The 27,993-nt window shown below is 43.7% G+C and overlaps 1 protein-coding gene across 1 annotated transcript; it reads left to right on the top strand.

Moving 5' to 3' along the window:
* Nucleotides 1–5: 5 nt before the first annotated feature.
* LOC306987142 (uncharacterized protein) lies at nt 6–23,556 on the top strand. Its single transcript, XM_079591194.1, has 6 exons — nt 6–129; nt 18,986–19,032; nt 21,366–21,641; nt 21,858–22,103; nt 22,196–22,267; nt 22,365–23,556. Coding segments are annotated over exons 1-6 (759 nt in total). The 5' UTR covers nt 6–127; the 3' UTR covers nt 22,481–23,556.
* The last annotated feature ends 4,437 nt before the right edge of the window (nt 23,557–27,993 follow it).

Genomic DNA, 27,993 nt, shown 5'->3' with positions numbered 1-27,993 from the left:
CCTTTAACAACAGAGAGAGGAGACTGAGGAGGAACGACTTCGTGCACTTCTGAATGAGTTCACTGGCATCCTGAGCTCTGTGGTTTTGCTGAAGCCCTCAACATAAGACTCACGCTAAACTTTTACCATGTAAGTTTTAATTTTTTTTTATATAACGCCAGCTTGTTAGTTTTTATGTTCTTATACCAATAGTCTTGTCTTTTTGGGAAACTCAACCTGCTAGTGATGAAAGGCTATGCTAAACTTTTTCCAGATACAATGATATGATTATATTTTATATTGTGGGGTTATTATTAATCTAATTTTAAAATGTTTTAGCATTATTACTCCGATTGGTTGGTAGTAGGGAAAATAACTTCAAAGACATGTTGCTTGTGTATTTATTAAATAGGCTATAGCCTAAATGTAATAGGCAATCTACATTTATAAAAACAAAGTTTTCCTAACGGATTGTAAATATTCACCCCATCCATCGATCTTTTTGTTTTCTGTCTTAAAACATCCCGTTACTGTATCGGTCTGAGAAACAGTTGCAAAACAATTCAGTGTGCAGCAACAACGCGCGCGCTGTGTAAACATTGCTCTGCCACACCGCGCGTGCGTGAGAGCGCGTTCTCTTACGTAGAGTTCTCTCGTACTGCGTCGAAAGAACGCTACGGGAAAGATATTTCTTTGTCGAGATTGAAGCCTAAAATTAATCCTTAATTTTGTAATATTGTAAAACGCTTTTCTGAAGCATACAACCTAGGCGGAGCAATACAGCTCACCCATTGGCTGCTCTGCCAGAAAAGCACAGCCTATGCGAGGCCAGAGACGCTGACCAATGAGGACGCTTCGCGCCCTTCTGCGTCACCTCCCGCCTAAACAGGCGTGGCCTAGGCCTATAAATACGAGCATAGCTGTCTAACACGCCGATTTTCTAAAATTCACGAGGCTACACGCATCGTTGGATTGGATTCGAGCCGCCACAGCCGTTTGGAACAAGCACCTCAGCAGGACGCGCCTCTTACCTGAAGCCGCTGGTCTTCGCCGCCTTCAGCCGCCGTTCCCTGCTGCGCTTCTCCGGCGTGGAATATCCTTTACATTATGTGTGTGTGTTTTGTGTGTGTGTTCGCCGTCGCGACACACAGTTTTTCCACCACTAAAAGAGCCGAGCGTCTTTTTCAAGATGCCTCGCACCTCCTGTGGCTCGTGTAGAGCCCCGCTCAGCGACAGGGACCACGTGCTGTGTTTCCTGCCTGTGAGTATCACGCAGCTTCAGCTCTCGTCGATGGCGGCTGCCATCGCTGTAATTTGATGCCTACGGTGACTCTGCGGACTCGCCTGGCGTTCATTTACTGAAGCTGCATCTTTTCCGCCTGCTGTAGTGCCGCGCCGTGAAAAGCGCCGTGCTTAGCAGAGCCCGGAACCTCCCTTCACCACGAGGTGCTCGCCGCTGCTGCCGCCAGCTTCTCCGCCCGCTTCGCTGGACTCTATGATCGACGGACAAGGGCCGCTGTGTGCCGCCGCGTCCGTCATGAACGAGGAAGGTGAAGCCGCGTCTGTGGAGGAAGACTGCTGTTCTCTCCTCGCTTCGGGTAGCGAGGTATGGGCGAGCTCCGAGGATCTCCCCTCCCCCGCCGCTCATGAGCGTCGACGGAGAAAGACCAGCATCGATGCGCTTACCGGCTGGATGGCTGTTTTTCTGCAGAGGAACGTACGTTACCGTCCTCACGACCCGCGCTTTTTTTCTTTCTGAATTCACGAAGAAAGCGCGGAGTCCCGGAAAGCCCCGTCTTTAGCCAGGATGCGCACTTCTGCTTCGAGGGAAGCTACAGTGTTAAAATCCCGCCGCGGCCGGATTTCACTAAAATGTCTCGCTCGCACAGTCCCAACATACGCGACCGTGCCAGTGTATTTTGCAGTCACCAAATCAGCATCAATGCTCGTTTGCCTGCACACAAACGCCGTTTTCACGACGCCCCAGGTAAATCTGAAAATGTATTTTCTGGTGTCCCGGCCACGGCCGATGGTGTAATGTGTGTATCCGTAATGCCCACGACTCAGTGCCCATTCATACACACAAGCACAGCCCAACACAATACAGGGCTTGCACACATAAAATCGACTCGTGTCGATTGTGCAATACATGTAAGTTAGTGAACGTGCCCGCTTTTCAGTGCCCACAATCACTACACACTGCATGTCCCGTGGTTTCTGTAAAAACGAAACGAATGCACGGTCAGTCGGTTCTGATAGACAGTACTCTCTGTGCTACACGGTGTCCCGGCCACAGCCGATGATGTAATGTGTGTAACTGCAATGCCCACGACCCAGTGCCCATTCATACACACAAGCACAGCCCCCACACAATACAGGGCTTGCACACATAAAATCGACTCAATGTCGATTGTGCACTATATGTAGTGAGCGTGCCCGCTTTCAAGTGCCCACAATCACTACAAGCTACATGTCAACATGGTTTCTACGGAGCACGCACCGCGTGCTCTCTCTCTCTCTCAGCTGAGAGAGCTGAGCGCGCGCGCGGGCTGCCCGCTCGATAAGCGCGCCCCCGCATCACGCCATGTTACAGCACACGACTGCTCTCGTGTCGCCGCCATTTCGCGACCAGAGCCCGGTTTTTCAACCCGTGCAAGCACGATTGTACTTTACATGTAGTGAGCGTGCCCACTGTCCAGTGCCCACAACCACTACACACTGCACGTTCCGCGGTTTTTCTGTAAAAACGAAACCAACGGACGATCAGTCAGTTCACAAACACAGTATTCCCGGTGTTAGAAATGTGCCCGCTACCACGCGCCCACATTTATTCACAAATATACGAGCCCTACGGGCAGCCCCGTTCAACACAGGGTTTGCACACTTAAAATCGACTCAGATCGATTGTGCTTTACATGTAGTAAGCGTGTCCACTGCCAAGTGCCCACAACCACTACACACTGCACGTTCCGCGGTTTCTGTATAAACGAAACTAACGAACGGTCAGTCAGTACACAAACACAGTGTCCCCGGTGTTATAAATGTGCCCGCCACCAAGCGCCCACGTTTATTCACAAGCATAACGAGCCCTACGGGACTCGTCCCGCGCGCTCTCTCTCGACACAGAGAGCCGAGCGCGCGCGGGATGCATACTGTGTTAAACATGCCCCCCCGCCTCACACGCCACGGCGTCCATGTTACAGCACACGGTTGCTCTCGTGTCGCCGCCATTTCGCGACCAGGGCCCAGATTACATTCAACCCCTAGTCACACGTGCAGATGCATGGGAAGGACTTCCCGGGGTCTCAGAATGGGTGCTAGAGACTATAAAAAGAGGCTATTCGCTACAGTTTCATCGGCGCCCTCCCCGTTTCACGGGAAAAGTCGAAACCACGGTAAAAACAGAAGTAGCACATCTACTTCGAGCCGAAATAGCGAAGCTATTGAGCAAAGGGGCCATAGAGCCTTTATCTCAAGCTCAGAGCGAAGGGGTTCTGTACAGCAGATATTTCCTGGTACCGAAGAAAGACGGGGGTCTCAGACCCATTTTAGATCTAAGGCGTCTGAACAAAACGCTAACAAAGCGGAAGTTCAGAATGCTCACGACCAGAAGAATCGCCTTCGAGGGCCGGGCATATCAGTACACAGTCCTGCCATTCGGCCTGTCTCTAGCACCTCGTACATTTACAGTGTGCATGGACGCGGCGCTGGCACCCCTGAGACTCCGGGGCGTTCGAATTCTGAACTATTTGGACGATTGGCTAATTCTGGCTCAATCGCCGTCAGAACTCGCTCACCACAAGACACTAATACTCGATCACCTCGAGTGCTTAGGTCTGAGAGTCAATTGGGAGAAAAGTTCACTGTTTCCCAGTCAAAGGATCTCCTTTTTAGGACTGGATCTGAACTCACTGTCTATGACAGCACAGCTGTCATCACAGCGCAGGCGAAATACCCTGCAAATGGCGAAATCCTTCCTCAGCGGCCACATAGTGCCACTCAGGAGATTTCAGAAAATGCTGGGCCTCATGGCCTCAGCCTCAACAGTGCTGCAGTTGGGCCTGCTGCGCATGCGCCCACTACAGTTCTGGTTGAGAGCGCGCGTACCGCGCCGAGCATGGTTACACGGTCGTTATCGCCTCAAGGTCACTCAGGAATGCATTTCAGCCCTGACACCATGGAGAGCGTCAGACTGGTACCGGTCAGGTGTAAGCCTGGGGACTTCCTCGAGCCTGAAGGTGGTGTCCACGGACGCGTCCACCTCAGGCTGGGGAGCACTGCTCGACGGCAGACCGCTCTTTGGCCAGTGGGCAGAGCGAGCCAAACTACCGCACATAAACTGCCTGGAAATGATGGCAGTGGACTTTGCGCTGAGGCGCTTCTGTCCCCGGATAAAAGGACACCACGTCCTGGTCCGCTCGGACAACATGTCGGTAGTAGCCTACATAAACCGCCAGGGTGGCGTGAGATCCCGGAACCTATTCAGGTTAGCGGAACGCATACTGGTGTGGGCCCAGCACAACCTGCGCTCGTTAAGAGCAATGCACGTGCCAGGCCACTTGAACGTAGGCCCGGACAGACTCTCACGGAACAACGTTCCTACGGGAGAGTGGTCCCTACACACACAGACAGTGCGTCTGCTGTGGAAAACGTTCGGCAGAGCGGAAATAGACCTGTTTGCAAACCAGGAAAACGCTCACTGCCCAGAATTCTTTTCGAAGAGCACGAACGCGCTGGCCAGAGTCTGGCCCCGCCGCCCGCTCTATGCTTTTCCTCCTGTCTCACTCCTGCCTCAAGTGCTGGAGCGTATCAAGGAGAGCGGATGCTCAGTACTGCTAGTTGCTCCATTCTGGACGAATCAGACCTGGTTCCCAGCTTTGATGCGACTGAAAAGTACTGCCCCGTGGCCGATTCCAGTGAGGAGAGACCTCCTCTCACAGGCCAAGGGCTCGATTCTGCATCCTCACCCCGAGCTTTGGTCCCTACACGTATGGGCCATAAACGGGTACCCGCTAACCTCCCAAGAGGAGTGTTAGACACGATCGAACAAGCTAGGGCTCCGTCTACTAGACGGCTCTACGCTTCCAAATGGTCGGTGTTCTCTGGATGGTGTTCAGATCAAGGTCTGTCACCACTTCAGTGTGGAGAACCGGAGATTCTCTCCTTCTTGCAAGAGCTATTGGATAAGGGAAGAACCCCATCCACGCTCAAAGTCTATGTGGCTGCCATATCAGCGTTCGTTAATCCAACGCTTGGCCGTTCACTAGGCAGGAACGACCTGGTGGTCCGCTTCCTGAGAGGCGCCAGGAGGTTAAACCCTCCAAGGCCTCCTTCAGTCCCCGTTTGGGACCTTTCTACAGTGTTGAACGCTATGAAAGGGGCCCCTTTCGAGCCTATTCACTCAGTTGACATGAAACACCTGTCTCTCAAGACCGTGTTTCTTTTGGCTCTCGCTTCAGTGAAGCGTGTGGGAGACTTGCAAGCGCTCTCAGTGAGAGCTTCTTGTATGGAGTTCGGGCCAAAGGACTCTATAGTCGTATTGAAACCGAAGCATGGGTACGTGCCTAAGTCCCTCAACACACCGTTCAGGGCTCAGGTCATCTCCCTGTCGGCCCTGCCGGCCTCAGAGGACGGAAATAGCTCCCTTTGCCCGGTCAGGGCATTAAGAGCTTACGTGTCCCGCTCCGCTGTTTTTCGACAGACGGAGCAGCTCTTTGTTTCGTTCAGCGGGCGCTCCAAGGGACGAGCCGCAACGAAACAGAGTCTGTCTCGATGGGTAGTGGACACCATTGCGCTAGCCTACGCATCTAGAGGCTTGGAATGCCCTTTGGGCATCAGAGCACATTCCACGAGAGGCATGGCCTCTTCATGGGCTTGGTATAGCGGAATCTCGTTACAAGATATCTGTATGGCGGCAGGCTGGGCCTCCCCGTCTACATTTATTAGGTTCTATAACCTAGAGGTTCCTGCGTTGCAGGCTAAACTGCTCTCGGTCTAGAAGACTATGTGTAAGTGTTCCTGCCCCGCGCTGCGGCCCAGGTCACTTCAATGTTAATATGTATAAGTGTTCCTGCCCCGCGCTGCGGCCCAGGTCACTTCAATGTTTAAGCATCACTCACTGACAATGTGTCCCATGAGCATGCTATTACCCCTCATATATATCTATATTACATATATATGCTATTATGCCTTAAGAGGCACTACTATAAGGGATGATGCTATTTTAGCCGCTCTCCCTATACTTCTTGGGGTAGGCGCTTGTATACCAGGGCGCGCGCGCCCTTAGGTGTCTGTGTCGATCCAAGAACACGCACGGCGGTTTGCATAGGGTTCCCGTAGCGTTCTTTCGACGCAGTACGAGAGAACTCTACGTAAGAGAACGTACTCGGTTACTAACGTAACCTCGGTTCTCTCTAGGAGAGGGAACGAGTACTGCGTCTCATGGCCGTGCGTGTCCACGCTGCGTCGCTTCATTGACGAAAATCGGCGTGTTAGACAGCTATGCTCGTATTTATAGGCCTAGGCCACGCCTGTTTAGGCGGGAGGTGACGCAGAAGGGCGCGAAGCGTCCTCATTGGTCAGCGTCTCTGGCCTCGCATAGGCTGTGCTTTTCTGGCAGAGCAGCCAATGGGTGAGCTGTATTGCTCCGCCTAGGTTGTATGCTTCAGAAAAGCGTTTTACAATATTACAAAATTAAGGATTAATTTTAGGCTTCAATCTCGACAAAGAAATATCTTTCCCGTAGCGTTCTTTCGACGCAGTACTCGTTCTCTCTCCTAGAGAGAACCGAGGTTACGTTAGTAACCGAGTACGTTCTGGTCACGCAGCGTTTTTTACACTTTGCTTGATATGATGCAGAATATTCGCGGCAGTGTTATTAGTATTTAATTTAACAGATACTTTGTTTCTGTGTTGTTTCTATATAAAAACGTCACACTGCCTAACAGCTGATAGAAAACGGCACACCAGATTTTATTGGTTAAAAATACCGCAATCAATTTCCTTTATTATGGTAGGAGTTTTTGAATGATCTACGATGCTGTTTAATTACACTTACATATAATAAAAAATCTGCACATATCACCCCTATCCTTCATCAACTTCACTGGCTTCCTGTGGCCAATCGCATCTAGTTTAAACTATTAGTCTTAGTTTATAAAGCCTGTCACGGCCTCAATACCTCGCTGATTTAGTGCAACCAAATCTTCCTGCCTGGACTCTTAGATCTAGCAACGAAAATCTGCTTGCCGTTCCCAGGTTTAAACTATCTACTGTGGGTGGTAGGGCTTTTAGTGTTGTAGGCCCTGAATAACTGCCCCCTAATCTCCGAGCCATCGACAACCTCCAGATCTTCAAATCAAAACTTAAAACTCACATATTTACCATGCTCAATACATAATCTTCAATTCTATTTCTCTGTCCACTACTCTCTCACCTTTATTTTATTTTACATACTCTGTCAAAAATCTTTTTAATTTTGCTAAAAAAGCTTATATGTTTGTTATCTTTGATTTATGTTCATTATTTGTAGTGTTTGCTTGTCTCCATCTGCTTCTCTGCTTGTTTGCTTGATAAAGCCTAATAAACTGATTGCCTGTTTCTTTAGTCTGTCTATATTTGTATTACTTTGTGAAACGACCTTTGGTTCTTGAAAGGCGCTATAAAAAATATATTTGCATATTTGCAAACATATTATTATTATTACTATGGTTTCACAAGGACAGGAGACTTGGTAACAGGTGATTGTCTTAAAGGGGTCATGACATGAGAAACCAAATTTGCCTTGATCTTTTGGTATATAAGAGGTCTTTGTACCATTAAAACGTCCTGCAAGTTTCATAGCTTAAAGGGCATATTGCAGGTTAGAGTACCCAGTGCGCCAATGTATAGAACAATAATGTAGGAACTAGATTTAAATATAAACATATACTTATAAAACGCTATTTAGGCTTCTGGAGTCGTTTTTGTGAGAAAATTTTACTTCCGCATTTGAAAACCGCCAAACCGGAAGTGACGTAGCACGGGGGAGCTCGGTCAAAGTAAACAATAGGAAAGCAATGGATCGCAATGACAGTTCGGACGCTGAGGAAATTGTAGCCTAAATGTTTACTCGTATGACGGACCTCAGCCATATAATTATGAGCCTCATATGAAGCCAAGAGACTCTAGACAGGTCAGGATTAGACAAAACAACGGTCAGAGGAGACGCATTGAGCTGTGGTGTGAGGAGAACAGGGCAGGAGTCGGGTCTCGGTGAGAGAACAGTGTTAGCTTATAGATGTATTCACGTTAGCCGACGATATGTATAACACTATGCTCAGATCACAATATTGTAATTATGTGTCAGGCAATAGCAAAGCTAGTATTTAGACCCTTACCTGCACGTGTATGTCAGCCATTAGGAGACAGTTTCCAGAGAAAGAGGGACATTATAAAGGTTTTGAATGGCCCCACTTGGTGATAATGAATAAAAAAATAATCACAATCACAACTTTCTTACTGTATAAAATTTTTATATGTAGAAACAGCCAACACAAACATTAAAATTCGGAGTACAGATTGAAAATGAACATTATATTATAATAATAATAAGTGTCGGCTGCAGGCTTGCAAGACATTACAAGTTTATGGAGAATACGTTAAAGAAATAAATTAAGACAAGGCACATTTTGTAAAAGAAATGTACAATAAGTGATCTCTGACGGATCCGTGACCGTCATGTTTCCCACCGGTGGCCGACCCACATGCTGACGGTGGACCGGGCGACCCGATGAAGGAGCCGGGACAGTGTGCACATATCGCCGTCATCATATAACGTAACGTTAACTCATCATATCGCCGGGATTATAATCATGCAGTCTATAGTGAACGCTACACACTACCGCGTTTTTCAAAGCAGACGCAGAAGTGAAGGCCGTCTCTTACCCTGCACAAAACGCACACAAACACGGAAGAAAGCACCATCCTTTTTCTTGTTCGGAAACCTGTGGACTCGATGTCCTGACAGGCCATAATTCACAGTCATTTATCACGATAATTATTAATTGAAATACAATAACCACCGAAAACACACTGAATCACGACCGCTTCAACATAATACCAGCCTATTCTGCATTGAGCGAACGCAGAGCCGGCAAACGACTCCCCATTCTGACGTAATATGACGCGGTGGTGAAAAAAAAGCGCTTTTTCAACACGGTCAAGGAAACTGTCACGTTTTCTACTAAATTTGTGCCCTTATGTCTGGCAAAACAATTTTTAATCATGCATTTACTCTTCATATGGTATTTTCATACAAGGTTATATATTAATTCTGAAAAAAAAAAAAACCTGCAATATGCCCTTTAAGACTTCCTTCCCATTATAAACGAATCATTTATTTAATCAAGCTCTAAATACAGCTCGTTCTGGATCCATGGTAAGAACGGTGCGAAGTGACGTACCAGCGTTTGCATATAGACCGCCTCCAGCACAAGACAACTACGCTTTAAGCGCAAGACAACTACGCTCATTTCGTATCATTGTCGCGCCGCTCGCCTCACAAGTGTTCAGTCGACGGACAGCGAGTGGGTCTGCAGGGAAATTACGATGCCGCAGATGTGCTGTTCCTGGCTGTGGACAAACAACATCTTTGAATACGCTGCAAAAGATCCAGTCGTCAGGGGGAAATGGATGCACTTTATTTTTTGCGGACGTCTCAGTCACGGCAGTGTTAGTTTAAGCGTTTGTTCTGTACATTTGAAGGATGACTGTTTTGAGAACAAATCCCAAAATGATGCTGGCTTTGCCAGAAAACTGTTCAAAGATAAGTCCTTGCCGACTATTCTGGGCTCAACAACGACGACGCAAACTGTAAGTAATGTATTTAAAACTTTAATGTACTTTTTAAATACGCTGAATCCGCAAATGTTCTGGCTGGGGGCGTTAAATGGGGGGTACAATGGTGTTTCATGTATTCAGAGTTGTTTACAGTGTTAAAGAGATGGATTCTCATGCTAATAATGGCCAAAGTTTGAAAAGTTATTTTGAACGAATAACAGAGAATTTCTGTGCTGAAAATCATACTTCCGGGTTGCAACACGTTTCGGCTGGTTTTTTTCTATCGTAGATCTAATGACGTAGACCAGAGTGGAACTCCTTATATGAGCATTGCTCTCGGAAAAGCGCGTTCACGCACACGTCGACCAGAGGAGAGAAAGACCGCGCTCATCGACGCGCTACTACCGGAAATCATCATCAGCAGCGCTAAATAGGAATGGTTGATGTCCAGAATGTCTCCAAAAAAGTGTGTTTTGGGATGTGAGGGAAAGTTTACCTTGTTCAGCTTCCCAAAGAACCCAGTGTTACTGGAACAGTGGATGCAGTTTGTATGTTGTGGATGCTCCCGCTTGACTCTATAGCTCCGCCCACGCCCAGAATCAAGGACCTCGGCTTTTTCCGGATAGAATCGGAAAGCTGTATTTTTATTTTATAAATATGATGAAACTAAAGACTTTTTGGAGATATGAAGGATGCACTATTACTCTATAGGTACTCAAGATTAACATGAGATTGACTGAAACGAAATATTTTACCCCCCCTTTAATAATTGATGCATAGGCATTGACGTTAGCCAATCATAACAGTGGGCGTTAACACTGAACTCTTAAAGGGGAAACACCCCCAGAACAGACTGTTTGAATCAGAGGACGAGAAACAGGGAAAAGGTCATAAATCACTACATTTTGAAAGTTTTTTGTAAAAAAAACTATAGTAATACTATATTTGCACCTAAGGGAACATAATAATAAAATAAAAAAAACCATGTCATGACCCCTTTAATGTAAAATTTAATTAAGTGAAATTTCAAATAATCGTATAATGTTTACCATGCTAATGCACCCCATGCACGTATTATTATATTCATTAATACACAATATATTCAATTCTAAAACAAAACATGATTACACACACACACACACACACACACACACACACACACACACACACACACACACACACACACACACACACACACACACACACACACACACACACACACACACTCACTCACTTACACACACACACACACACACACACACACACACACACACACACACACACACACACACACACACACACACACACACACACACACACACACACACACACACACACTATTTCCAAGTGTATTCCAAGTCCACTATTTTTCCTTTTAACATTATTTGATAAATTCATGACATAAATCACTTTAATCTATAAAACCTATTTAGTTTGAATTCATTTTTAATACATTTAAATAATGTATTATATAATGTATTCAAAATGTCAGGTTGTGCAACTGTCCGCACAAATAAACAAACGAATAAACTATTTAAAATAAATAAACTATTGTCTTATTAAGAATAAGAAATTGAAACCGAAATTCTATGGCATCATTTTATGTTTAAAGGTGTTGAGATAATTGAACAACTTTTGTTAAATTGAGCGTTAATCATACAGTAAGCCTACACTTAGGTGTATCTGCAGTTTTTCACAAAGACCAACACTGCAAGTTTAATGTTTATTTAAAATAAGGAGCAAGAAAAGTCTTGCAAATCCAAGGAGCTGAGACTGAAGGTGAGGTAGCGTCATGCAGGAGTCTTCAGGGTCCACTGAATCCCTTCTTGTGTTGACAGAGATAAAGGAGACAAAAACGGGACAAATTATTTACAGTAGTAATACAGTTATGGTATTTATTTAGTATGATTCCCCATTTAGCCTAGTGTGATTTGTTTTTTTAAAACGGCTCGCTGCTTTTAAGCATTGTTTTTAATCTCATGTATAAACTTCCATCTCCCTTTCCCATCAATCCAAAAAAATCAGCTGGAACAGTAATATAGAGAGATAGTAGTCAACAGAAACACAATGCCTAAAAAACTCCACCCATACGTTTTTGTTTACTCAAATATGCAATCTAAAATAAGGATTTTATTTTGTTATTGCACATTTAATACGAAATTAAACGGATATTCTTATTTTACCACTTCATTAATGACTAGCACACTCCCAATGTTATATTTAGCCTCTGTTTAGAAGCGTTTCCCTCTTATTACACACAACAAAGGATACAACTACTGTTGGAGCCATTCTGTATTGTGACGGGTTAGAGCTGTGTTCTGCCACAAGTCTACTTAAGACAGGGGTTAATTAGTGCAGGGGTTAATTAGTGCAGGGGTTATAGTGCAGGGGGTTAATTAGTGCAGGGGTTAATTAGTGCAGGGGTTAATTAGTGCAGGGGTTATAGTGCAGGGGGTTAATTAGTGCAGGGGTTAATTAGTGCAGGGGTTAATTAGTGCAGGGGTTAATTAGTGCAGGGGTTATAGTGCAGGGGGTTAATTAGTGCAGGGGTTAATTAGTGCAGGGGTTAATTAGTGCAGGGGTTAATTAGTGCAGGGGTTAATTAGTGCAGGGGTTATAGTGCAGGGGGTTAATTAGTGCAGGGGTTAATTAGTGCAGGGGTTAATTAGTGCAGGGGTTAATTAGTGCAGGGGTTAATTAGTGCAGGGGTTAATTAGTGCAGGGGTTAATTAACACAGCGAGGTGCATGGTTTTTGACCGTGAGGCACGGCGTGTAATCATGGAGACTGACTTGAGTTAAGTTTATGAAGAAAGGTTTCATTTTTCGTTATGATAATAAATGTATTGGCATACCCACTCTTGTAAACAGCAAGAGTGACAAAAGAATACAATACATTGACATTTGGTTTAAAGTAAACGAGGACTTGAAATAAGAGACATTTGGGTCAAAGGGTTTACATAAGAAAATGAATGTGTTTATGCTTTATTTCTGATTTCTCGTTTTATGATATTTAAATGAAATGGGTTTTTTTGGGGGGTAGTTGTTTGAAAACGAGTTAAAATGGATGAAAATCATCAAGGTATCGAGGTAACTCATGTGGTGTCAGCTGACTCACAAAATGTTAACGAGGAAGAAGCCTCTGTGAAAAAAAGCACTTTCTAAACTAAGAGATTTAGAGACACTAAGAGAATCCTAATTAAGTAAAGCTGCCAACATCAAGCAAACCGTTCAAGGTTTATTATGCGAGTCTGGTTATGAAGTTGAAATAAAAAGTAGCTTCAGCAAATATCAAGCTTTGCTTAATGACGCAAAGGGTTGCACATAACACATAACAATCTGCTTGAGTTGCTACTCGTGGATGAAAGGGAAAAGCATAAAACCTGGTTCAAAGCAAAGCTTTTAGGTGTGAACGAATTTTGCCAGTGCGTGGAAAATCATTTTAAGAGTACAAATGGTACTATTGAAGATGTTCACCTTGAGGATGACATAAAGCCAACGGACAGTGTATCAAATGTTGGAGGCTTGGAGCAGCATCATGCACTAAAAGCCGCACCAGTGAAAGATCAAGTCGATCAAGCAAATCTGCATTTGAAGTCATGCGCAAGCAGAAGCCAAAATAGAAACATGAATTGGAAAAGGAGGCGGAATCAATGCGCAAAAGAATGGAACAAGTGGAAATGGATGCTGAGATTGAAGCCTCAGATGCAGAGTTGGCAGTACTGGAAGCATTTTCAGATCAGGATAAAATGGGATCTTATGTTGAGAAGCAAAAATCAAAAAAAGAAAGACCTGACATTCCCGATACAAAGTTTGAGAAGTCTACCAGATTGATGAGAAATAAGGGCTTACCCGTTGCAGTTGCAGGATCCACTAAAAATTTTGCACATGCAGTTGATGACAATTCTACACGTCAGATTCTGCAAAGGCAAAATTAAATATCTGAGCTGCTCATACAACAACACAAAGCAAGCTAACTGCCACCAAGACAAATGCCTGTGTTTGAAGGTGACCCACTGAAGTTCAAAATGTTCATGCAAGCTTTTAGACACTGTGTGGAGGAGAAAGCTGCATCTAAAGGTGATTGCATGTATTTTTTGGAGTGCGCACACACAACCTTGTACAAAGTTGTTTACATATGAGTGCGGAGAGAGGCTTTGAAACAGCTAAAGCCCTCCTACAGGAACACTTCGGTAATGAAACAAAGATCACAACAGCATACATGGAAGAGGTTCTCAACTGGCCTGTGGTGAAGGCTGAACGTGTTTCGTTACTACAGGACTATGCATTATTTTTACGTGGATGCAATAATGCAATGTCAGATTTAAAGGACATGAGAGAGCTGGACATGTCTGCCAACCTCAAAATTGTTGTTTCGAAACTTCCTTTTAAATTGAGGGAAAAATTGAGAAGTTCTGCATGTGATATTCGGGAGAGACACAACCGCAGACCTAACTTTAATGACGATTTTGAAGGAGTCGTGATGTTCAATCAACAAGATAAACATTTACTGAAGAATAGTTTGCAGTTTCATCGGTAGAGCGAGCATCAAAGTCTCACGAGGAGGTCGCAAGCCAACTCTACCTTACACAAAATCATACACCAATTATACCATTTTGCAAGGGCAAGCATATAGCATCATCATACATCTGATTGGCTAAGAGAACATAAAACCATAAACAATTTCACACATGTGAGCAGATATAGATGCCTATCGCCATTAGATAGCTGTCGCCAATCCTTAGATGTAGGTCAGCGTTGACCTCGCAGGTTAGAGGAGAGCGCCGATGAGGCTGAGCGTTGTGTCCCAAATGCCTACGTAGAAAGTCAAACACACACACACAGAACACCACCAAATAACATCGCCAAGGCCGAAGAGTGCTTGAGCTTCGTATTATCAGTTAGCCAAAACATAGCTCCTCAGGAAGAAAGGCAGAGAAATGGCATTGCTCTCAAGAGAAAAAATATAATTTCACAAGCACAAAAGAATATAGAAATTATTATGTGATAATGCATATATATTTGATTATTGATTTGTATAAAAGTAATGTAAGCATTCAAAAGGATATAGAATGAAATATATATATAACTGACTGAGGAGACAAGGGATTTTGACCGACCCTTCAAAGGTGATTCAGACCTATGCTTTTCTGGACAATGGCTCAACATCCACATTCTGCTCTGAAGCTCTTATGCATAGGCTTAATCTCACTGGGACAAAGTAAAAAATATGTTTGAGCGCAAAGACATCAGTGTCAACATACATTGTGAATGGACTTGAAATAGCTAGCCTTAATGGAACAAAGTACAGTCTTCCAAATGTTTACACACAGAAAACGATGGCAGTAAATACAGCAAATATCATAAAACAAGAGGACCTTACACAGTGGCCTTACCTTGAGCACACTGAGATCCCTGAAATTGATGCTAACGTTGAGTTATTAATAGGTACTAATGCTTCAATGTTGCTGGAACCATGGGAAATTGTAAATAGCCAAGTTGAGGGTCCTTTTGCTTGTCTTAGGGTGGGTGGTCAAGGGATTAGGAAAGGACTGCAAAGACAACATAAATGACAATGCCTGTCATAGTGTTGCTGTAAACAGATTATCTGTGGAATCACTTCAGCTGCTATTGGAGAAGCAGTACCAAAGTGACTTTAATGAAAAAATCGCTGACGACAAAGAAGAAATGTAAAGGCAGGAGGCAAGATTCATTGAAATAATGGATCAATCTGTAAAATTAAAGGATGGACATTACAGTTTAAAGCTGCCATTCAAAGCCTAGGAGGTAACACTGCCAAACAATCGTTGTATTGCTCAACAGCGCCTTGTTGGACTAAGAAGGAAAATGGAAAGAAATGAGAAGTTCCACCAAGAATACGCAAGCTTTCTTGAGAATGTCATCAGCAGTGGCTATGCAGAAATAGTACCACAGGATGAATTGCGTTCTGGAGAAGATAACCTGTTCTATATTCCTCATCATGGAGTGTATCACCCACGCAAAGGCAAGTTGCGAGTTGTCTTCGACTGTGGAGCTAAGTTTAAAGGAACTTCTTTGAACGAACAGCTTCTGCAGGGTCCGGACCTCACAAGTTCATTAATAGGAGTGTTTCTACGATTCAGACAAGAACCAGTTGCTTTTATGTCTGATGTGAAGTCTATGTTCTATCAAGTCAAAGTGGCTGAGGAGGACAAAGACCTTCTAAGGTTCCTGTGGTGGCCTAATGGAGATCTGTGTAAGCAAGTTGAAGAGTACAGAATGACTGTACATCTCTTTGGAGCAGTGTCGTCGCCTAGTTGTGCATGTTATGCTTTAAGAAAGACTGCAGACGACAATCGAAACAGGTTTTCAGACGAAGTGATTGACTTTGTCATTAATGGGGAATGTGTAGAAAGGGTTCCTGTCTTCAAGTTCCTGGGCACACACATCACAGAGGACTTCTCTTGGAGCACCCAACGCATTCTCATCCTAGGGCGTCATATACTGACACTTTTGACATTTCGTCTACATCCAACGCACATGGCACCCTTTAGAGTCAATATGAGACGCACAGAGCTTTGTTCGGTTATGGTTAGGTTTAGGTCTGGGGTAGGGTTAGGGTTAGACCACTAGGAGGCGCCTTCTGGCCCATTTCTATCTGCGTCTCATATTGACGTTAAAGGGTGCCATGTGCGTTGGATGTAGGCGAAATGTCAAAAGCGTCAGTATATGACGCCTTGGGATGAGATCGGGCTGGAGCACCAATACCCACCACATGGTCAAGAAGGCCCAGCAGCGACTGGAGGAGAAGCTGCTGGTGTCCTTCTACCGCTGCTCCATCGGAAGCGTGCTGGCCTACTGTATATCCACGTGGTATGCCAGCTGCTCAGCAGCGGATAGGAGGGCCCTCCAGAGGGTCATTAATGCAGCGCAAAAGATCATCGGCTGCACTCTGTGCAACGCTTCATGTCAATCAAACCCCGGAAAAACAGACTCAAAAACAGTTTTTACCCCACTGCTATACGGACAATGAACACTGCTAGTCACTTTCACATTGTTGTCACAATGCTGACATTAAACCACCGTTCAGGGCCATTGCTTAAGGTTGTGCCTAGGGTGTCTGGACAACCACTGGACGACATAATGTACTCGTCACTCGTCACTTGTCACTGAAGCAGGAAAATCAACCTTTTAAATTCCAACCAAATTGCACCAGGTGCACCTGTTGGGCTCGTTGTGTTCTCATTCATCATCGAGCAAGGATACGTGAGTATTGCGTTTAATTTAGCCTCAGCTATCAAGCATAACCTACAACTTTAATTTAATATGACTAAATGTAGCCTCGCTCGCACTGTTTTAGTTTTTGATTTGATTTGTCCGATGTTTCCACGGTTACCCTCCTTTATCGGCCGGCTTTCGACTACTTGCCATACAGAACCCGGTTTTGTTCATTAAATGTTCTGATCTGCCTTTGCTTTTTATGTTTTATTTATTATACTTAAAATAAATTTGTATATTCGTTTATTTCTTTTTTTTTTTCTTTTTTCACAAATGTATGACTTTTGGAAGTTACCATATGCAGTTTTAATAAAATTGAATTAACGAAACATTCTGTCATTTTTACTCTTCAAAGTGTACACTTGCAGGTGTTGATTATAATTAGGCTAATTTACTGATAGCCCTATTAAATAATAATTAGGATAAACAATATTTAAAAAGTATAATAATTATCTAACAAAACGCTAAATTCATTTGTAAAAAAATTTGTCAGATCGTCGTCTCTCAGTTGCTGAATGTCGTGTAACAACGTTACTACAGCCCTGACACGTCTTACAATTCTACGTTGTTACAATGTTGCGAGCACGTAGACAGCGACGTTGCCATAGCAGAAATGCAGCGTGCCAGAGACGTTGCCACAACTTTCTGTGTTTGCTGGGTAGCTGCCTGTCCGCTGAACACACTGTAAACAAACACGGTCTCTGTGGAACGGCAACAAAAACAAACTGGGGCCAACCTGGACCACGAAACATAACAAACAGTGTTCCAGCCAATCACCGACCAGCAGGGTTTGGGGGGTTAGTGTGCGTACACATGAAGGGGGGTGTGGAGGAGGAGATAGAAGCATGAAGAGGGAAGTTAGAATTATATTCTATTAAAGTTTGATATGGCCGACACACGGCCAAAGAGACGACGTTCCGATGATGTAGCTCTGTTTTTGCTGGACTGGTAAATCCATTTTTTTCTAAATGGACGTTCGTGTTCGCCTAACCAACACAAGGATATAATTAGCTAGATCTATGCAGTCAGCGCTAATAGTGAATACAACATGTAGGTTTATATAGCAGCGATCATCTTTATTGTAGATGATCAAGCAAACTCACAGCAGGGCGACAGCTTGTGTGAAGGATTGTATTCACCCACTGTTTGTTGTGAATTTGAATGTTCATTTATAGGTTATGACAACTTTGACTAAATTTGTTTATGACGGAGCCGTTGTTTATGCTCACTGGGAAACGAAGGGAGGGGGAGGAGACGGGGTGAGGAGGAGGGGGGGTCGAGCTAGCCTCCATTTTGTTTGACAATACTTTGAATGTCAACAAGAAGTGACGTCACCCAGCATCGCTTAGAGCTCCTTTAAGTATGCACTGGAGATTGTGGGTATGTAGGGTATGTGGGAGGGTGGTGGGGGGTGAATGAGAATGGTTGGACACCAGATTGATATTACATTCATTGTTTTATTGTGTTTTTTTATATATATATTTTTATGTTCTTTTATCAATGTCCAGGGCTTGTTTAGTTTGTTCTGTGCCTCAGATAAACAGGCCAATAAGAGACTATAAACTACTATTATTCCTTTTAATTATACTAATGTCTAATTACAACGTCTACAGATGAATAAAACTGATCAGAGATCAGGTGAAAACCAGAGACACTTGTGAGGACGAATTCAGTGAATCCACACACACACGCACGCACGCGCGCGCGCACACACACACACACACACACACACACACACACACACACACACACACACACACGTCCATTGTGCTTTCTATGATGGGAGTACGAAGATTATAGAAAAAAAATTATAATTTGATGTTTTTTAATCATTTAAGATCCACATGAATCAAAGAATCAAAATCTTTAAATAATATGAAAGTGAGTGTGTAATGTCTGTATCACATAACACACCTTCTGTTTTCTCATCAGGATGAATCTTCTTCTTCTTCTTCTGATGTGCTTTATCAGCTATAGCGGTCAGTATCATTTATGTTATTGTTTTTCTGTTGTGCCCACCAATATCCATCATATTACATAAATAACACACACTGACATCACTGGTTTATGCAGTTCGTTCTGGTTCATTGATTAATAAACATTGTTCTAGCCTGGCAAGCCAGACTTACATTGCACACATTTCTATGTGGATATGCATCATACCCTTGTGTAAGATGTAGATGATATATTGATGTGAATTTGTGCTCTAATAAAAATATTTGAAACACAGACTTACATCAAGATGTTTAGTCTGGCAACTCTCCATAGACGCGGCTTAATCCGAGGGGTGGGATAAACGGTTGTCTCTCCAAATCCCTCTGCACGCAATAGGATAGCGCTAGAGCAACCAGAGCAATGGAGAAGGTGACGTTTTCCCACCAGCGGAGCTAATTGGTATATTAAACTTTTTCCGTATCCAGTCGGCAAAACTCCAAACACATCTTCCTTTTTTAAAAATGACTTAAAGGTTGTATCAGCGATTTCAGGCGCAAAAATAAATGATCACATTCATCTAATCTTTCCTAAACGATCCGCTAGCTGCCCGCGCCATAAGCAAGCTGTCAAAAAAACGCGTCTCTGCGACAAGGGCTGGTGTTGTGAGGTTTTGCGCTCGTGCACTCAGCCCTCACAACACCAGCCCTTGTCGGTGATTGGTTGAACACTATTTATTTTGGTTTTGAGTGGTTGGTGAAACCAATTGTTTTTGTGTGCAGATCTCAGAGCCTAGGCTGCCTACAGAGACGCGTTTTTTTGACAGCTTGCTTATCAGCTAGCGGATCCTTAGGAAAGATTAGATGAATGTGATCATTTATTTTTGGGCCTGAAATCGCTGATACAACCTTTAAGTGCCGTTCTTTGCTCTTTTCTTAGAGAAAAACTTAACTCCAAGTCCTCCAGAGTCGCGGCCAAAGCCGATTCGAAAGACCGCTATTCTCCATCCGCCATTCTTTGTTTTCAAGTGCCGTCGCAACTCTGTCGTCAGATGTTAAGCCCGCCCCCGCCTACTCTATACACGACGTGATTGGCCTGACCCAATTTAGGTTTTTGCAGCTAGAAGGTCTATGGAGAGTTGCTAGACTGCCCTGCTGCAGAATACACTTTGCTGCCGCTAGGGTGCGTCTAGGCTAACATTGTTCAGGAGTTCACTAAAACTGCACTGACACATCTCTAGGTTTATACTGTCATCAACACTTTAAACATTTGTAATGTGCCACTTCTAATATTTTTGGCTTATTGTTGCCTTCATTTATTTATTTTAATCCAGTTTACTAAAATAACTAGAATATTTAAGATCATATTGATTTGAGGATATAGACAGAAACACCACATTTATGTATTTATTGTTTTGTAGAATATGAATCAGTGAATATGAGTGTGGGCCCTATCTTGCACCCAGCGCAATTGACTTTGAACACCGACGCATGTATCATTCCTATTTTGCACCCGCGCACAGCGGACTTTTCCCTCCACAGACGCACGTCGGTAAATTAGGGAATGAACTTGCGCTCGCGGGGGAGGTTCAGCGCAAAGAGAAGGCGTGTTCCGGCGCAAAACTTCCCTGGTGCTATTTTCCAGTTTTAGAAAGCAATTCCGCCATTGATCAGGAAAAAAACAGTCTAAAGACAGTGGCGCGTTGCGCGTTAGTGATATGGTATTTTAAGGGCGCGTGCTTGGCCATAATGTTAACGCGCATCCACTTTGATTCTCTAATATAAACAGATGCAGCAGTTTTCATTTTTGCAAATCATACATTATTACAAGGAAAAATATTAACACACGAGGGAAATCATTGTTGTGTCCGTGAAGATGTGAAAAAGATCTATCTAGATAAAAAAAAAAAAAATCTAGATTAGGCTACACATTTACCCAAATTATACGCCTGTTTAACCGAAGCTAATTTGTGTGTGTTTCTCCCATCATCCCCAATGTCACTTCTCTGTGTTTTACAGCCCTGACGAGAACGTCGGTCTCCTCGGCTGTGAACCGCTCCTGGCGTGCGCCGGCAAATCCGCCGTTATAATAGCAATCCGCCGTTATAATAGCAATCCGCCATGGAACAAGCGCGCCTGCTCTTAAAGGGAATGTGAGATGGCGCTCTGATTGGTTTATTTCACGTTACGCCCAAACCACACCTATGAATAATGAAGCTACTTCAGACCAACCCCTTTTACATTTGCGTCGGGCGCAAGAGTCATTTATCCCGCTGGGAAAATAGCAACAGCGCCGGGATCCGCCCACAAAGTTACTTGCGCTTTGCACTTTGACACTTGCGTTTCAGATCGTTAAAATAGGGCCCTGTGTGTGTTTGCAGAAACTGTGTCAGGAATAAAGGGAGGAACCGTCTCTCTATCGTGTGGATCTGAGGACAGAGAGATTGTGGACATCAGTTTAATCAGTCGGTTAAAACACATCCCTGTGTGTGTGAATAAAAACTGCAGTGGACGAGTGTTTAAAGAAGGATCATGTGACGTCGTCATCACGGATCTGATCTACAGTGACGCTGGGAAATACTTTTTACATGTTTATTACAATAATGATCAGACAGAAGTGGAGCGACAGATCCTGGAGTATCATCTTCATATTCACGGTAAAATCAAAACTGATCAAACCATCATCATGTGCTTTAATAGTGTTGGTATTGTGTGCAGGACTAGAAACACAAACACTGAAGGGGAGAAACTTAATATTCAGAGTGGATTGGGGTTTCCAATGTTTACATCTGGTCCCTCAATCCTAAATATGTTTATGGTCTTGATTAAATGACACTATTATAATAATGATGAATGTGTCTGTGTCTCCTCAGATGAGATCTCAGTGCAGAAAGGAGAGGATCTGGAGTTGGATGTTCTGTTGATCAACGCTGATAAAGTGGAGAGAAGCTCGAGCTCAGGCTGGACAGAGCTGTGGACGAGAGGTCACGGGGTCAGCAGTGATCGACTGACCGACAGAGACGAGACTCTGATCATTCATGAGTTTACAGTCAACGACACTGGAACATACAGAGTTCTGGACTCAGATAATGAAGTCTGGATCACAGTCACAGTCACCGGTGAGAGAAGATCAGTGGAGGAGCAGAAATATTATATTTAATCAGTAAATTAACACTAAACTGCATGAATAACCTTTCAATATTCTGCACAGAATCTATTCTAGACTCGAAGGGGAATCTGAGCGACACAGATGAAGACGACACTGACGACACTGAACATCGACGTGAGTAAACATGAGGCGAGAGCTTTACAGGAGTTCTTCAACACTGAATTTAACTTAAAAAAACAAAATGTCTTCCCACTTTTCCCTTCACCTGTAGATTACTGGATGTTGACTGTGGTTCTGGGGATTCTGATTCTGATGGTTCTGAGGGTTCTGATTGATGTCATGATAGACAGACTTCGCCACAGAGGTCCAGTATATAGGTTAATATAGCCGTGTTTCCACTGTCACTTCCGGGTCGTGATCGGGTCGGGACAAGCGGACTGCGGGTCGACTGGGGCTTCAGGAGGTCATGAACAGAGTTTGTCTGAGTCTGGACACATCAGCGCTGGATGAGTCCATGTAACATCAGCGATAAACACTTTAACATCATTTACCTCAGAACTCACTTTCAGAGACCGCAGCGAGAGTTTTTATTTTAATTTTTTTCATTTATATAGCGCTGTGAATAACAGTGTAGTTTGTTTAAAGCTGCTTTACAGAGATAAATTTGAGTCTGAAGAACTCCTGTTAGTGATCCGATGTGGATTCTCATCACCGTATAAGGCAGAAATATGTATACGAGTGTGTTGACCATTACCAGAGTAAACATGATTAATATAACCGCTTGAAGAAATCAGACAGATCATCTGCTGTCAATCATGTATTTATTATATCTCAGTCCGTCTCGTGTCTCTATACCGGTCGAATAAGTGTGTCCTCTTTCTTTTGTGAATAACCACTTTATTTCTGTGTGACTAATGTGCAATATTGACACAAGTTTATGATCAATATATCACTTTTCCTTGTAAACCTGTGGGTCAAACATCGATGCTTGGGGTTTAAAGGGCACCTATTATGACATTTAAAATGTTCCTAATGTTGTTTAGGGAGTCCCCAACAACAGTTTTACATGCATGCAATGACAAAAAAACACTTTTGTTTTCGTATAATATGCATTCATTTTTACCTGATTTGCTCACCGACTCCCAAATGATTCGTTTAATGACTCGTTTTTCAAACCCCTCCTTTGCGCGACGCTAAATCTGCGTTGATTGGTCAGATGACCCAGCAGTGTTTACAGAGATAATACTTATTTTTAACACGGAGTAAATGATGCTTTTATCAATTAAATTGTATTATAATAATGATTATAGTCCACTGCTTTGTAGTTTGTAGTAAAAAACTAAAAATAAGATAAATAATTTAATGTTATGTTAGCGAGCATAGCCCAGAGTTCATATTGTAAAAGCACAATCAGTCTCTGTTTGCGTTAGCCCGATGCATAAACATAACGTTTTTACACACACAAAAAAAAAAAATGCAGTTACGTTACTACGAGGTATTATTCTATTCTTTAAGACAACTCCGAAAACAACGACAAACACTTCACATACCTCAATTCAATTGTCATTGAAGACCTAAGCTAAACGGTGCTTACACAACAAACAAAATAATTATTAAGCATGCTACATAAAACATAAAAGCAACAATTATTAATAACACTTACAGGTTGTGATACGGAGGAGGAAGCTGATGCAAATACACTTGGAACTGAACCTTCCTTCAATATCAGCCGCTCGCGAATCCAAGTTTGATTGCATTTAAGTTGGTAAAGCAATCGTCTTCAAAATGGCGCGACCAAAGCACAAGGCTCGGACTATACTTCTGTGGTATAGTTGTATATATGAATTGTAGCCACTTAGTCTTCAAATGCTCCTCCTTGGGCAGATGAAAAAAGTTTGCTTTGAGTCGCACTTCAGAACACAGCGTCTCGTCGCCATGATGTTTTCCCTGCTGGCCTCGGAGCGCAATAAGTGGGCGTATCGTATTCAAATAACTTGACAAGTTGACGTCATCTAGTCAGAGAAAAAGCTTCGGTCTTCTAACGATTCATAAAAATGACTCCGAGTCGACTCTCACTTTTGAAAGACAATAACTTTATATACGGTGCACTTTCATATTTCAAACTTTGCAGGATGTTTTTGTTCACTTAGATCTATGTTACACACTACATGAAAGGTAAATTTCAAAATTCCATAATAGGTGCCCTTTAAATCTTCAAGTAAACAACAGATGCCAGCAGACGGCCGCTCTTATCATGTTCGTTCTGCGATCTCTGTTTCCAGTGATTATTTCTGATTAGTTTTCTGATAAACTTCCATTAGTTGGTGAAATGATGTGTGTGTGTGTGTGTGTGTGTGTGTGTGTGGGGGGGGGGGGGTGACACGTTGTTCCAGAGAGGTGTGTTACGGGTGTGTTTAGTGAAGCTGTGGAGCTTCAGGCCGACGGTGGAAACACAGATAATGATGATTTCTGCTGAGGATCTGTGGATCATGATGAACTAGCGCTGGAGTCCGGCCTCTAGACACTTCTCTACTTGTGTTGGTCTTGGTCACTGGTCTTGTGTTGGACTTGGCAAATGTTCTAGTTGTTCTCGACCGAGTTCAACAATATATGCTTTTTTCTCCTTCAAATCAAAACCATTTCAAGCGGAGGAATATGGCAACATATTTCTGCAATATATATTTAATGTTCAGTACATATGAACATTTGTGCTGCAGTTGTTCCTCAGGAATCTGTGTGTTACTGAATCTGCATTTAATATTAATGTAAAGCAGCCTTAATGATCTAATACGTGATCTGGGAATTATTGTTTCTATTTAATCCGTCAACTGATGACTGAATGTGTATCTGTGTCAAACTGTATACGACAAACAGGGTGTGCATATGTATGTGTGTGTATATATATATATTTTTATTATTTTTTTTTATTATTTTAAGTATAAAATATATATAGCCTAAGTGTAATGAGCTATAAGTTCACTGCAACTTATCCAACATCCAAAAGATAAAGTATTATAATTAGAATATATTTCTGGTGTTATAAAATATCGCATAGCCTACTAATTTCCCAAGCAAAATGTATATATTAGTCAGAATTATTGCGCTCCGATTTGGCACGCATGCGCGCAGCAGCGCTCGTTCAATGTGAAGTTTACAGCAAAATGGAAATATTTGCTCGGCTTTCTAAAATTTACAGATGGAGATTACAGAAGTTTTGTAAACACCATGTCTCAAACGCATAAAACAGCACAAAATATATGCAGTTTGATGGTGGATCGATTTGATCTATGATCGACCTCCAGGGCTGCTTAAGAAACGCGTGCACAGGCAGTTATCTAGACTAGATAAACCTGGATCAAATTAGTGGGATTGCGTGAACTTAAATGACCTTTTATGAAACCGCTTTAGCCCCAACTTATTTGTTAGGTTCATTCAAATCGGGTTTTGGAGTTTAATCCCCGCTTTTCTTAGCTTCTTTTATGGAACAACCTTCTGGGGTCTGTTTCAATACGGAGGTTCAACCAACTCTGAGTTAAAACTTGAGCTCTGATTTGACTTACCCTGAGATGGGAAACTCTGAGTTTTCGGCTTCAGATCAGCTGAAATTAGTTAGTTCACTCAACTCTAAGTTGACTGACTCTGAGTTGAGCGCGTGCACCACAACTATAAAAAGCCATTATCAATGGAGCACAGATATTATGTGTAACCATGGCAACAGCGCCAGACAAAAAGAGGAATTACTGTTATACAGTGTTGAGTGTAATTAATTAACAAGTAATCTAAATATTGTAATTTAACTAAAGGGATTACTCTTAATTCTTCTGTAATTTAAAATAAAATCTGATGTAATTACATTAAATAGGCTACTGCATAGATAGACTATAGAACAATTCTGTATAAAACAATAGTGGAATTAACATAATTTTTAAAAGGTTTATTTTTAATGTAACCTTCTCCCTCTACACACTTTGGTCACAATTCAAGAATATTCATGCAATTGTATATTGTTAATTTGAAAGCATTAAAAGTGCAGTTTCTTGTCTCTCAAAATGATTGAGGTTGATATGGGATTTAGTAATTAGCAATACTTTCTCATTATTATTACATTAATCTAATTACGCTGTTGCAGATGTCAAGTTAGTAATTAATAACTATTTTAGAGTAACTTAACTGTTATAATATCTGAGGTGACACTGGAATAACTGAATAGCATCCAGTGTCTAATGAGCATTTCTGGCTGAGGGAATCGCTTCATCAGAGCCGTCACTCCCGGAGACCCAACGGCCTCATAAAATGTAAGAGGTCTACATATGTGTTATTTTCTATATAGGGTATTTTTGATATTTCCATTTATTTGACTTTGATTCTGATGGTAATATCTGTCTTTTGGAGCCTCCTGTCCCAACAGAACCCCGGTCAGTTGTAAGTAGCCGACTCAATACACCAGAAATCATGATAAATAGTGTTATAAAGTGTTCTCGACCAAATGCTCATCTTCACAGGACGATGGGGATGAAGAAACAGTTTCTGCTGCCACAGAGAGGCCATTCTGGTCAGGACGCAGAACTAGAGCGCCGTGGCAGAGAGTGTCGCAAGGCCTGTGACGCTTTCTGAGCCCTTAACAGACTGGCCAAACAGACCGGATGGTAAGATGGGCAAGTCCAGGAAGGAAGCTCTGTCCGCGTCCTTCATCTCTGTGAGCGTCAGCCACAGATGGCGTTCCAGAACAGTGAGAACCGCCATGTTCCTGCCGATAGCCTGGCAACTATCGAGCGGAAAACTCAGAGCGGAAAAAGCACCCGACGTCATCGCGTTTTTCCCCACTGTGCAATCGAATGAATGGAGAGGCGGGCCTTTGTTGAGGGGTCTGGCGGCGCCCCAGCAGAAACCATTCTTCGAGCCTGTTGCGTGTCAGCTTCTCATGTGTAAACCACTCGAGGCCGAGGTCTTCAACGGCCTTAGTCAGCAGGCAAACAATCTCCACGCTGGAGTCCACGCTGGCCCTAGTTCTGCTTGTACTGGCTTGGGTTGAGGGGGCGGGGTCCGGAATGGATCCCGACCAGTCCTCGCTTCCCGAGGCGGCGAGAGAACAGCTGTTCGTCACCCTCCGGTGCACCAAAAGTGATGGGAACGAAGGCGGAAACAGCCGGGCGTGGACCATCATTGAGGACAGGTGAGGGCGAATCAGTGAGCGAGGCACGCGGGGAACCAGACGGCGTGAGCTCGCGTGTCACTAAAGCCTCCGGAGCTCTTTGATAGCGGCGCTTTTTATGGCACGGCCCGTGAGAGAGCGGGAGTGTGGTGTCCTCGCCGAAGACGGCTAATCGAGCCCGCAGGGTCGATAAGGCTATTTCGTTGCACTCCGGGCAGCCGCCTTTGGAGAGCGCGATGTCGGCGTGGTCCTTCCCCAGGCAGGAAACGCAAAGGATGTGGCGGTCCCCAGCCGTGAGGGGGGCTTGGCACGAGCCGCAGATTCGCGGGGCATTTGAAACAACGCCCGCAATTTGCTCTTTTAGAAAAGAAGACGCCGCTGCGTCACACACGGAAGCTTTGAAAGGATATAGTGCGTGCCGGATAGCGCAGCTGGAACGGCGTCTGAAGGTGGCGTGGGGAGAGTCTCCTAAGCAGGCTTCTTCAGTCTTGCAGTCCCGCTGAGAGCTTGTTTCGACGGCGCGAGGCTTCTTCCAAGAGGATACTTCGCTGAAGGAGATGAAATCAAGGCATTTATGGGCGGCGCGGCTTTTTATAACCTGAAGCCACGCCCATTTTGGCGGGCTGTGACCCTTGGAGGGCGCGAAGCTCCCCTGTTGGCTCTCACGTCAGCCGTGCCTTCCCATAGGTTGCAGCAGTTGCCGCAGAGCAGCCAATAAGCGCGCAAGCCGTCTCACTTGGGTCTGCTT

This window comes from Phoxinus phoxinus, assembly GCF_949152265.1.
Source record: "Phoxinus phoxinus genome assembly, chromosome: 19".
In the NCBI taxonomy this organism is placed as follows: Eukaryota; Metazoa; Chordata; class Actinopteri; order Cypriniformes; family Leuciscidae; genus Phoxinus; species Phoxinus phoxinus.
This window is presented reverse-complemented; position numbering and strand designations above follow the sequence as displayed.